Source organism: Sciurus carolinensis, chromosome 19 (genome assembly GCF_902686445.1).
Source record: "Sciurus carolinensis chromosome 19, mSciCar1.2, whole genome shotgun sequence".
In the NCBI taxonomy this organism is placed as follows: domain Eukaryota; kingdom Metazoa; phylum Chordata; class Mammalia; order Rodentia; family Sciuridae; genus Sciurus; species Sciurus carolinensis.
Genome location: NC_062231.1, coordinates 13,275,554 through 13,288,728, shown reverse-complemented (window position 1 = coordinate 13,288,728; position 13,175 = coordinate 13,275,554). Strand labels below are relative to the sequence as shown.

At 47.7% G+C, this 13,175-nt stretch overlaps 1 protein-coding gene across 1 annotated transcript in view; it reads left to right on the top strand.

Annotated features, from left to right (window-relative positions):
• The window catches only part of Syn2 (synapsin II), a 159,305-nt gene extending 148,743 nt beyond the window's left edge, over window positions 1-10,562 (top strand). The window contains exons 11-13 of the mRNA XM_047534630.1: window positions 3,076-3,136; window positions 7,079-7,325; window positions 9,671-10,562. Coding sequence (XP_047390586.1) covers window positions 3,076-3,136; window positions 7,079-7,325; window positions 9,671-9,806 — 444 coding nt within the window. The 3' untranslated portion in view covers window positions 9,807-10,562. The remainder of the gene's footprint in view (window positions 1-3,075; window positions 3,137-7,078; window positions 7,326-9,670) is intronic.
• Window positions 10,563-13,175: the final 2,613 nt, after the last annotated feature.

Sequence of the window (13,175 nt, the reverse complement as noted above, 5' to 3'; positions counted from 1 at the left end):
TCAACCAGCTTCCTGAGAGAAACTCTGCTGCTCAGAATGACCACGAGTTCCTGCTGTGGGCTGGCTACAAGCCAGACTTTGGCAGTGACGCCAGAGTGGCCAGACTTCTGTGGAATTCTGCATCCCAGGAGGCTCTTGGTGACTGGAGACAGATCCCATGGTAGCCAAACCCCACAGGGAATAGGCCCTCAGCCCCTAGCAGACAGCAGGCTTGTGGGCGGAGCCAGAGTGTCTCAGCCTGGCAAGTGACAGTCCTTAGGGATTCTCCTCCCAGTCTCCCATAGCCCCTGAAAAGTCTTCAGTCCACAACCTCGTTGGAACAGGAATAGGAGAGGCTCCCTAGGCGCCATCACGGATGGCCAAGGCACATTCCCAGGCTGCAGCCCAAAGGAGTGCCCTGGGAGCTCTTCCCCAAAGCTTTGGGAAGGACACTTTTGGGCTGAGTTCATCCTCAAGAGTCTCACATGTGTATTTCTGTGGCTGAGGAGAACTGGGGCCAGCCTTCGTGGTGTAATCCCCTCTGTGAACTCATCCTGTGAATGACTGGAGTTCTCCCAGTAAACTTCATCTGAAATTTAAAAAAAAAAATTTTTCTGGAATCATAGTTTCTCAGGATTAGAAGGACCCTTAGTGTTTATTTAATCTATTTCATACTAAGTAGATGTATATTCTTCTCTACAATATCTTTGTCAGCTAGAGATAGCTATGCACGAACACATCTACCTCCTAAGATAACCTGGCCCATTTTTACAATAGAAAGTTCTTCCTGTGAGTGAAAGGTGCCTTTCTGGAGCTGTGGCACACTGGCCCTTGTTCTGCTCTCCTGCTCTATGGTCTTCTGTAGCCCTCTCTGAATCTTCTTGGAGGGTAGTGGTAGAAACTCTTCCTGACCAGTGTCTGAGGCAATTCATTGGCAGTAATCAGTAATACCTGGAGTGATGCCTGGGGGAGGAGACTGGCGAGAACCAGCCTAGCTTGTGGAGACAAGCTGTATGACTTTTGCTATCCTATACATAAGTGTCCATCTCAGGCAGTGAGAAGCTGTGACACTGATAGCATGGCCTAGACTAGAGAATAAACATCAAGGTCAGGACCAGAAGGAGCAGATGCATCTAGGACATAAAGAAAAGTCTAGCCTGGCACAGCAGAACACAGCTGTAATCACAGTGGCTCAGGAGGCCAAGGCAGGAGGATTGCAAGTTCAAAGCCAACCTCAACAACTTAATGAAGTCTTAAGCAACTCAGCAAGATCCTGTCTCCAAATAAAAAATATGAAAAAGGGCTGGGGATGTGACTGAGTGCTTAAGTGTCCCTGGGTTCAATCCGCTGTACCAAAAAGAAGAGAGAAGTTTAGAAAGGTTGAGTCCAACCATGCTGAAGCAATTAGGGATGATGATAAAATAGTGTCTACCTCATGGAGCCATTGCAAGGTATAAGGGAGATAGTGCATAAAAATGGCCCCATGTTAGCAGGCATACAGTAAGTACTCACTAAGTGTTAGTTCTAAATTACTTAGAGAAGCTAAGTTGTACAACTAGGGAAGGGGTTTAGGAGGGTAATAGGCAGCCAAGGAGAGGACAGATTGGAGAGGGAAGAGTTAGAAGAACTAAGAGACTTTCTGGTCTAAGAAAGAATTGGTACAGGCCTGAGCATCTTGGTAAACAGACGATAGTAAATCTTAGGTGCCAGGAGGGGATAACTGAGGAACCTTGATGACTGGCTGGACAGAGTGGTCTCCACCTGGCACACTGGATGTAGGTATTTCAGGATCCGGGTTCAGGCATAGTCTCCTGGACCCCGTGAGAGTACTTGGAAGAAAGGAAAAGCAGTGCAGTGTTCTTGCTGTGACTTAGGAGTGGTGGGGGGTTACAGGTAGGATGGGCACTCTCTGATGTCCTAAGGACACTTCAGATGCGTCTGCCTATTACTATCCCAAATTCTCTTGGTAGAACTGTTCAAGATAATGCTATTGTCAACAAAACTGTGATACTGGGAAGGGTAACACTTCTACTTGGTCATGGGTCTGAAAACAGGTTCTAATCAGCCGGAGGTGAGATAGATGGCCAGAATCAAGGACCAGGGGAAACAGGGAACATGGGGAAATGGCGTTAATGTGGGAGCAGAGCTGGGGGCATGTCACAAGGGGAGAGGAGTACTGAAAAGAGGAAGCGGGAGAATGCTGAAGATATACTTAGCTCACTTCGCAGCTCTGCCTCAGAAGCCCGCTCTTTGACATCACTGTCAGCACACTCAGCGGGCTTTAGGCTTTATAGAGCGTTTCCCTTGTGCTGAAGTCAAGCTCCAAATGCTCATTGTCTTTAATACAATGTTAGATGAACCAAGTCATAGTGGTTTTGATCCTGTCAGGGCATAATCAGAATCACAGCTGGAAAGAGAGGAAGCATGGGAGCAGAGCCATGTTGTTGGGCACAATGTCATTCTGCTGTATGAGAGGGGAAAACAGCTTGGCCTTGAGCACTTTACAAGCCTTAGTGTTTTATCCCTTCCTTTTGGGTAAGGAGGACTCTGGGAAAAAAAAAAAAATGACTGTCTCCTCCTCTCTGTGGTCCACCCCTGCCCAAAGAGTAGATATGACCCTGATTTAGCCCCAGAACTGATCCCATTCCAGACCAAGTTCACTCTAGCAGCGAGCCACGTCTGGCTTAGTCACCTGGCCCAGCCACCACTCCCCCTGCCCCTGGAGCCACCAACAGCCCAACCCCGTCTGGAGTTGGGTGCTGAACCCTCCCGGACATCAGGCAGGGTGCCAGAAAAGAAACCAGGTGGTGTTACAAGACCCAAAGTTTCTAGAAAGAGCAAGTCTAAAGAGAAGCAAAAAGAAAAAGGGGTGGAGGAGTCCCAGGCTTGTGTATCAAGGTGGCTCCCACACTGCCCACACCTTGCCCCAGCAACAACCCAGAGGCCCCGGGTCCTTTTGAGGTGTTCCTGGGACAGCACAAACTCGTGACCCATCCCACTGGATTCTGTTGCAGCCTTGCCAAGGAGCCACAGGGTTTCTCTTTGGAATTTGCTTGGAGTTTTTGTTTTTATCTCTTTTGCATTTTTGTCTTCCAGAGCGGAACACTCAAGGATCCAGACTCGAGCAAGACCCCACCTCAGCGGCCACCCCCGCAAGGTTGTTTACAGTATATTCTCGACTGTAATGGCATTGCAGTAGGGCCAAAACAAGTCCAAGCCTCTTAAAGTGATTGGTAGTTAATTTTTCAAAGCAGAAATATTAAGCCAAAAACAAAACAAAACAAGAAAGAAAGAAAGGAAAGTGGGGAGGGGAGAACAGCCCTCCGGTTGGTGCCGATGCTGCGTTCTGTTCTCAGTGCTGACTGGACTGTGTTTTCCTATGCAGTGTCAGCTCCTCTGTCTGGTTGTTTACCTGTTCCTGTTCGTGCTTGTAATGCTCACTTTTGTTTCTCTGTATAACTTGTGATTCCAGGGCTGTTTGTCAACAGTGTACAAAAGAATCGTGCCTCTCCCAAGTCCAGTGGGACTCTACCTTATGGGCGGTTTGAGAGTGTTTTTTAAAGTATTATATGATGCTGGGTGACAGAGGAGCATGGCGGATGGACAGGGGAGAAACAAAAACCACACAAATACAACCCAGCTCCCCGTCTCCTCCCCCAGGCTCAGATGAACACCCCTCCCACTTACCTCCATGAGTGTGCTTGGGATCCTCAGTGAACTGTGCTTTCGCTTCCTTTCTGCATGACTAGGGTAAATAGAACTTTAAGAGATTTTCAAGATCTGATATCCATAGCTTCATCCGTTGAATTTGAAGGCATCCACCTTTTCCTCCATTTGCTAAAATTTGGTGCAGTTTGAGTTTATGTGAATAGGCTGGCTGTGCCTGTAGAGCTCTTGTGTTTTTAGTGATGAAATACAATGAACAAGCTACTTCCAGGAATGTGTTCTGTATTTTACATCCCAGTGAACCCTTCGTTTTTATTATGAACTAATTAGCTATGAGAGTAAACAAAAACAAACAAAAAACAAAAAAAAAAAAAAATGGGGCCGCCAATGTGCAATATCCAAGTGAACTCGTGAGTGTTTTCTGTGTGTTGATCTCAGACCCCCCCAAAGTTGTTCCTTCCTCGTTGCTGTTTCTGAACCAGCCATATGTGCATTTTTTTGGTACCAGGGCTGCTTTGTGTTCCCCAAAGTTTGACCTACGTTCAGAGATGATTCTTTAGCAATGTTGGATAGAGAATGCAGGGAGCTACTAAAAGTCTGGGAAGAATTTGCCCATTTCTGAGGCAAGGTAACTCGAGACCAAACCATAGATACCCTTTGTCACCCCAGTGGGTAGGGTACACTGCCTACGTAACTCTGAGGTTGATTCCAGCTTTAGTTCTCAGCTGCTGCTGTAGCCTTCCACAGGCCTTGGAATGCAGAGCTTTCTGGAAAGAACTGTCTCAGATATAGCTTATATGTGTGTTGGACAGAGGCTCCACAGCTGGAAGAACCCTGGCCAGTCTGTCCTCTTTCCTCCCACAAGAAGCACCTGGGCAGATGATGCGGCAGTTAATTAAACCAGGACTCGGAGTCAGTGCCTCATCTTGCCATCTCTGGGCAGGGCTGGGAACGGGTACCAAGTGGCCTTCTCTAGCACCTTGGCCCTGGGGAGATCGTGCCAGCAGTTAGCCTTTTACAAGAAATGCTTCTGGCTCTATTTTTACATTCCCTCCCACTTCTGTACCGACCGGGCCCCATTCTGGACTGTCAGGTTTGAGGAGTAAGCAGTATTGGTAGTATGGAACCTGAGGGACATGTCAAGGGGCACGTGCCGTGGTTCTCCTTTGGCAAATTCTGAGACCATAGAGAAATGCACAGAGTGTGAATGTTCTTGCCTGTGATCCCTCCCTTGGATCATGATGGTAGTCAGTCTGTTGTAAATATATACATACCTGCATATGTGCACTTCTTGTGGGTGGGTTGCTTAAGAATCAGGTCCTTAAATACCTCCCAATCTGATGAAATGATGAAAGTAACATTTCCCAGAATGGAGGAATACATTTATTTTTGTTTGTTTTTTTTTTTAATTTTTTTTGTCCAAGCAGTGAGCTGATGGTGGTGTTGCTTCTCTGCATGTTATCAGTGTGTACATCCAGGTGCTTTTCATGTGACATTCGTGAGCCACAAATACAAAGTTGCCATTTGAATTCAGTCAGGCTAAGAGGTGGGGTCAGTCGTGGCCTCCGAGGCAGGGAGAAACTGATCAGGACTCCCACTGCCAAACGCAAGTAGACTGCATCACCTGACTGTCATGTGCCCTCAGGCAGCATGCTAAGGGACAACTCTGTGGCCTGAGGGACATCTGTGTCACAGTGTAGGATTGCCGTTCAGGTGTTTTGTACACATTTCTTTTCTGATGTTGTCCCCCCACCCACCCACCTTTTTTTTGTACTGATCCAGCTGGGAGACCCTCAGCCAATGCTGGAAGTGTGATTGAAGTACCTCTCTCTTTTGTGACTCTCTTGTACAGCTTAATGTGCAATAAAGGAAAAGTTATATCTGTCTTCAGTGTTAAGTTGTAAAGTTTCTGGCTATTCAACTTTCTGTACAGTGGGAAAGCACTCAGGTTTCTGCAACAAGAGGCTGAGCTATCAACCTGAATGACTTTACAAGAAAATGCTAATACAGATGTGAAGCTTGGGGAAAGACAAGAACTGATTAAGGTGGAATAATCTTCTAATCTGTCATCGTCAATAGTTAATTTGATTTGAACTGTGAACTTCTTAAACTTGCAGAATTCCATGTGTTTATGTATGTACCTATTTATGTGTGACTAACCCTGATATTAATTCGTGTTGATGATAAAGGGGAACCCATGTCCTGTCATAGACAGGGGAGCCAACTTACAGTCATGAAGGCACAGTAGCATAGACACAGAGTCCTGCCTACCCAGAACCCAAGGGTTCTGGTGTTCTGGTGTTTCTGGAAAACTAAGGAACAGTACAACTCCTAGCTCCTGTTGAATTCCTGTAAGCTCACTCCTTCCAGCCAGCCCATGGATGTGGACTCTGGAAACTGGATCTTCCAGGCCAGTGAAGCATCATTTCCACTAGTCAGCATGTTCTTGTGGGGTCATCTTTTGACTTCTGAGTGTAGAGACCCTTCAGCCAAATCTGAGCAAACTGGTGTCTACCCTTATAGCCCATCAACCCCCAGAAGAAAATGGGCTTTTTTCTTTCAAGGCTACCAGACTGTTGTGTGTTTTATGCTGGGAGAAAGATATACTGGTTCTTTGTAGAGGGGCTCTTTGCCAGATGATACCGACAGCATCTCCAAGGGAGAATGGGGTTCAACTTTCTCCACACACCTGAAAGCCCCTGAGGATGACCCTGAGAGGCAAGAGTGTCTGAGAAGACAGGATTGATCCTAGTCATGGGAGTTAGGGGTACAGCGCTGAAGCCTGGGGGTGGGGCAGGGACAGCAGTCAGACCCTCAGGCTTGGAGCAGGACAAAGGGCAGCTCCAGGAAGCAGTGCCAGTCCATGATCATCCACGATGATGGTAAAGCACAATTCTTTCTGAAGAACTTTCTCATCTGTTATCATCTTCAAAACACTATCATCTTGAAAGATAAGGCTAGGACTTAGTTTTTAACGGTTTCACGGTTGGAAAAACCAAGACCCAGAGAAGTTTGGCGATTTGCTCAGGGAGTCACTGATAAACTCTTTCTTGTGTTTTCTGAATCCCAGTTTCGTGCTCCCCGACTCCACCTCGCCCTCTCCTGCTTCTGATGTGTAGAATTTGGGAGTTCTGAGAAGCCTCTGGGGAACGGGATGGGGTCCGCCTGGTGTGGGAATCTTCTGTAAGAGAGCTTACCTCTGTCCAGGGCCCGGTCACCCCCTACTTTCTCGCCTGTCCTCCTGACTTCTGCCATGCCTCAGGGATGATGTACGAGGGCAGGGACTCCCTTTGGAGCCCTTCAGAGACTTGGGTGGCTTCTCGTAATAGAACTTATCCCTTTGATAATTAACCACACCCTTTGAGACATAGATTCTACAAAGGAACCCCTTTGATATGGTTAAATTATGAAGTTTTTCTTGTACTGAACCTAGGGGGCCCTGGGCAACCCCAAGGAACGCAGCCCCCAGGCAGAGTGCTGCCACCACGCCGGCTCCCCCCTGGAACATCACTGCCACCTTCCTCTTCTTCCTCCTCCTCTTCCTCCTCCTCGGCTCCTCAGCGGCCGGGCGGCCCCACCGCCACCCACGGAGATGCACCCTCCAGCAGCAACTCCCTGGCAGAGGCCCAGCCACCCCCGGCCGCTCCACCACAGAAGCCCCAGCCTCACCCACAGCTCAAGTAAGAGACAACTCAGCAGCTCCTCCCCTCCCCTTCTTCCTGCCCCTCTTCATGGGCCTCAGGCTCCAGAGCTGCTAGAAAGCTGCTTCAAGCAGGGCTTCTCCTACACATAGTTCACAATGGTTTTTTTGGTGGTGTTTTGTGTGTATTTCAATGTTGGGTTTTTTTTGTTGTTGTTTTGTTTTTAATTTTGCCTTGTTTTTGGTGAGGGGAATGTTTGGGGTTGACTAGGAAGGGGAGGGAAGAGGGAAATGAAAGTCTAAGGTCTAGCTAGAAGCTCACACCCACCGCTCTCTCGGGGAGTGGCACTCCTCCAGCAGAGTCAGAGTCCCCTCTCTACTCTCGTACTAGCCTAGGGTTTTGGTTGTCTTTTTTTTTTTTTTTAAACCCATCTCTCACTCTCTTTTCTATTCCTTTTCTCTGTGTGCATCTCTCTCCTTCTAAAAAAATTTTTTTTTTTATGTTTTGTTTTACACTCTTTCCTGCCTCTGAGTCATAGTTCAGGGCTGCCCAGAAGGAAAAGGAAAAAGTGTTGACTCCATTTCAACTCCACCTTCAACTCTGTCCAGCTGTCAACCTGGAAGACCCCCCTTCAGTGTCCTAAGAGGATAGGAGTGACCCAACCAAGCTGCTCAGATGCAATAAATGTATCTCTAGGGAGGGAGAAAAGGGGACTTCAGATCTTCAGGGTTCATACGAGCCATTTTGAGATAATCTAGTCATTGTGCACATGAGAAAACCTTGCTCAGAGATATTTGATGGATTTTCTTTTTCAACACCGTTAGTGCAGAGCCAGGGTTGGGACTCAAGTGTCCAGATGGTCAGTTTCTCTAGGCCTCCCAATCCCGGGTGATGGCAAGGGCATCGCCCACTCCTCTCCCCAGCACCAGCCAGTGGCACCTCCCATATTGTGCCTGCCCCGTACTTTGCTGCGTATTGAGTTTCCAATCTCTCCTACCTTCCCATTAGCCAGCCCTGCCCCACCCTGAGGGCAGTTCTTTGGGCCATCACTGCCTCTGGGCTGAAGCTATCAAACAGAGCCAGCCTCCAATGACAAGCTGGAGGCCTGTACCTGGTGCCCTCTGCCTGTTGCGTGTAGAGGAGCTCCCTCCCTTACAGAGGCCAGCATGCTGGGGCTTGTCCCCAGCTCCAATGAAAGACAGGCCATCTGTTCATAGCCACTGCAGGAGGAGAGCCTGCTACAAGTCCTACAGAAGCAGCTTTCCTGGGTGGCATCCAGCATCGAGGAGAGGGCTGCAGGAGCAGCATTCTGGAGTCAGAAATCAGCAGGAAAGGGACTTGGTGGGAGTCAAGAAGGAGACCAGCCCAGCCACGGGAGAAGCCAGACCTGATGCGCCCTTCAAGACTGTGGGCTGGATCTCCCCATGGCCTCTTTGTCTTCACAGTTTTTCCCTTTGGATCATTCACTGGTCTCCAAGGGAAAACTGGTCCCCTAAAATGTAGTGGTTCAGGTTTTTTTATTAGTAAACTGCCTAATAATCATGTCCTGATACATATCTCTTTTGCTGCTCCATGCCCTGAACACCTCCCAGGTCTCATATCGGGGCTGAGAATTGCAGGGGTGACCACGCCCACTTTAAGAACAGGAAAATGGAGTCATTAGAGGTTTTGGCCAAGACAAAAGGTTCCTTTAGATTCAGAGAATAGAGAGGAAAGAACCAAGAGGGCCTAGGGATCATTTGACCAGACATCTTCTTGTCACAAGTGGAAAAACCGGGGTCACGTGGTTTGCCCAAGGTCAGGCACAAGTGTCAGAACCAAAACTTGGACCCGGGATCTTCTAATGCTCAATCCACCACTTGGCAGCAGCTGGGAACAAGAAGGCGAGAGCCCACAGGCCCTGGTCTCTGCCTTTTTGCAGAGGAGAAGGGTGTGATATTCCTGCATTAGTGCTTTCCAAGTTGGGGGCCTCTGAACTTTAGCCCTCAGCTATTTTAGCATTAAATAAAAGCAACAGAGGTGGGGGATGCAGCTCAGCGGCAGAGCGCCTGTCTAGCCTGCATGAGGCCTGCACTGCAAAAAACTAACATTTAAAAAAATAAAAGACTTTGAGTCACCCCTTCTTCTTTTCCGTCTCACTTTTTCCCCCCTTCCCTCTCATTCCCTTTCTGCCCCTGTCCTTTCCTATTTCAGCAGCACCAAAGGTGAGGAAGTAGCATGAGCACATCCAGGTTCCCTAGTAGCCACTTCTAGCTTTCCCCTCTGTCACCCTGGTCTCCCTGGGGTGGGAGTGGGGGTTCCGGTTGTATATCCTCATGTCGTCGTCCTTCCCTGCCTCACTGGAACACCACCCTCTCACATTCTCTCTGGTTTTTATCTTCAAGCAAGTCGCAGTCCCTGACAAATGCCTTCAGCTTCTCTGAGTCCTCCTTCTTCCGGTCTTCAACCAATGAGGACGAAGCCCAAGCGGAGACCATCCGGAGCTTGAGGAAGTCCTTTGCCAGCCTCTTTTCAGATTAGCTCTTCAGACACATGGGGGCACCTGACCCAACCAGGAAAGGCACCTAGACATTCACCAACAACAGTCAGCCATGGTTGGTGGCCAAGTCCCATGGCGTTGACGTGTGTGGCCCCCTTCCTCTGCTCCGTCGTGCTCAGTGATGTTGTGCAGCCCAGAAAGGACCATGTGACAGACTCAGGGCAGGTGCCTACCCAGAAGGGGGCACCTGACATCAGAGAGGAAAGAGCTGCTCCCCTGTAGTCATGAGAGCTTCCTTCTGAAGTCATCGTCGCTGTGAGTTTAGTGGCCTTATTGTGACAGCGCCATCGTGTCTTCTTTCCGTGAAGCCAGATTTACTCTAGTTGAGGACTCCTGACAGCTTAACCCAGCTCATAGGCAGTGTGAAGCATGACCCCCCTGTAGCCAGTGCCACCTGCGTGGAAAGTGTCAGCTTACCTAGACATACTGTTGTCTCTGTGTTTTCGGAACCTTCCCAAACCCTGATTCCTTGTCACACCTGTTTAAAGCACACTCGCCCAACCCCGCAATCCCCAGGCTGCTGTGGTGGCGAAGCGCCTAGAGTCTGTGACATTCCAGAAAGCTAGCTCTGCAGTGTCCTCTCTGGAAAGCAGTTCTTCTGTATGAGTGCAGTGACCTTGAACTCCAAAGCTGTGTCGTAGAGGAGAATGCATGTCACTCTTAACAGCAGTATGCCCAGTTTTGTGTTCCTCACCTAATAAATGTCAGACCTTTGGTGTAATAAAAGAAACAACATTAACCAGCATTTGATTCAGCCATGAGGTCTCCCCTGGGCCACCCTTCAGTCTGAGAGAGCATCTGAGAGGCACGCGTGTATGTTTGTGAGTGTAGGAAATGAAAGCCTAGGAGGGTGAGCGGCTTGTGTCACGTGTGTGTGTGAGCGTGATGGTAGGTACACATGTGTGTCTGCAAGACTCTGTCCATCCTCAACAGGCCACTTACACTGGGCTTCCAACAGGCCCAGCAAATCAGCCTCCTCCAGGACAGCTGGCCTGCCTTCAGCAACTCAGCATTTCTTTGTTACCTGTTTTACTGAATTTGTAACCTTTTCCATCAGCATAGCACCCTTGCTTCCGTATCAGGCAAGTTAGACCCACTCTTCTGGTCTGTCGAGCTCCTCAGCTAAAGCTCACATGGTGGTGCCAGCGTGAATGGACCAAGCTGCTCTGATGGGCGGGTCCCTCACAGGCAGCCCAGAGAGGCCTGCCGTGGAGGTGGGCTCCGGGGGATTGTGCTCTGGCTTCTTCATGACTCCTTGATGCTCAAGTGTGTTCCCAACAACCACAAATGCTCTGAAGATCAATACCACATCAGCACTGATAAAAACAAACCAACCTGTTAACATCATATCTAAATAATCTCCTGCCCACGATACCCATCTAAGTGAATGAGAGAACACTCGGCCACTATCAAGCTAACCCGCCTCACAAGCTGTAGACACTAATAAGTCAGAGGTGAATTTCCTTAGTCACTCTCATCCCAGGTTTTCCAGGTTCAAGGACTGAGATGTGTAAAACAGGAAGTGGAGCCTCCCACGGAGTGGCACTTGAGCTGCGGTAGCCCTTGCACAGTACGTGTAACTACCAATCAAAAGATGGAGGCATAGCTAGGCTCAAGGTAATCCATCTTCAGGGTTACTTCTAGTTTCAACTATAAGAGCGGGAACGCTTCCTTCTGCCCTCTTACGTTCTGTGGCTGACTGGGCCTGAGAATGAAACTGGATGGGACAAAAACAAATGCTTTTTTCCCTTTTTTGTAGCTCTGGGGAGAGAACCCAGGGCCTCACGCATGCTAAACCAGCACTCTACCTCTGAGTTACATCCCTACCCCAGCATGTGCATTTTATTTAACATTTTTCCACACACACAGGAATCTTCGTAAGAAAAGTGAAGGCCCGAAGAAGCTGTTAGGCCCAAAACGTATACTCCAGATTAAACAAAGAATGATAAATTGTGAGGATGTGACAAGACAAAGGAGTCTGAGCAAAGCCCATAAATTATGGGAAAGTAACTGGAGGAAACTAAAGGAAGAGAAGTTACAAATCTTAGTAAGGTTCTGTTTGTATAGGTCCATCCCTGCATCAATTCCCTGTCTCTGATACTAAGAATGTTCTCTTCCATCTTGTACCGGTTGCGGGTGAGACGCCTTCCATGTGAAAAGTTTTAGATAATGCTTCAAGCACCAAAGGGGTCAGCGAGTCCTCCCTATACCTGTCATTGCTTCACTGTTGAGCTCAAAATAAATAGTATGTTCTCAAAGGGCATATTTTGAGGTGGCCTGCTGTTAACCCCTTCACAACCAAGAATCCTCTACCTATTGTTGCTTTTATCTTCCTGATTACAAATATTTTAATAGAATGCATTCACTTACTCAAGCATTTATTGAGCACTTACTATGAGCATGAACATTGAGATAGATTCAAAGAAATATCTACCAACACTTCCATAGTACCTGTTAAGTTCCAGGCACTATCCTAACATACAATGACTTAATTATTTCTTACAACCAGTCCATAGGATAAGTACTATTATTATTTAACATATGAGGAAATGCAGGTACATCAAAGTTCAATAACTTGCTTGAGGTCACCAACTGGTCAGGTGATGAAGCTGAAGTTTAAACCCAAGCAATCTAGGAGCAAAACTCATGGCCTTAGTAACTTCTCCATGTTAGCTTTGTCTAATCTAGCAGAGGCAATAAAATATAATTTTATTAAATTTTGCCTAATGTGATCACAAAATGAGATGCATACACCAAAGTTCTTCACACGCATGTCTGCTGCCTCCTTCCTTCACCTTTCCTCTATCCACTGAACCAGGGAAAGGGGTGGGAGATTAAAGAACTTGCTACCAACGTTGACCCCTTGTCCTACAACCATGAGTAACATACACTATATATCTTATTAGGATCAAATATAATTCTGGTTCTTGAAAAATTACTCATTCTTCCACATGTGATGTCAGACCAAAAAAACCACAAGTAGCTTATTTAGAAAATGAGTCAGACTGGAGGAACTGCTGGGGTGACAAAAAGGGGAGGCATTTACCATAGGTCATGCAGCACCCTAGTCCAAAGGACACATGGATTGTACCCAACCCTTAGTACTGGGGCGGGACCAGGGGTGGGGGAGTTCCATTCAGAAACAGGCCTCTTGGTACTTAATAAAAATGGCCCCAGAGGCAGGGAAATGGGCTCCTCACAACAGCCACTCAAATGTGTGATGAATAGTAGGATAAAAAAATATGACCTAAAGGATGTGATTTGGGAAAGACTGGTCATAGTTCTCCAGATGTTTAAGATTTTGGCCTATAGGACAGATGTGGAAACTGCGCAAATCGCCTCTGCAGTTT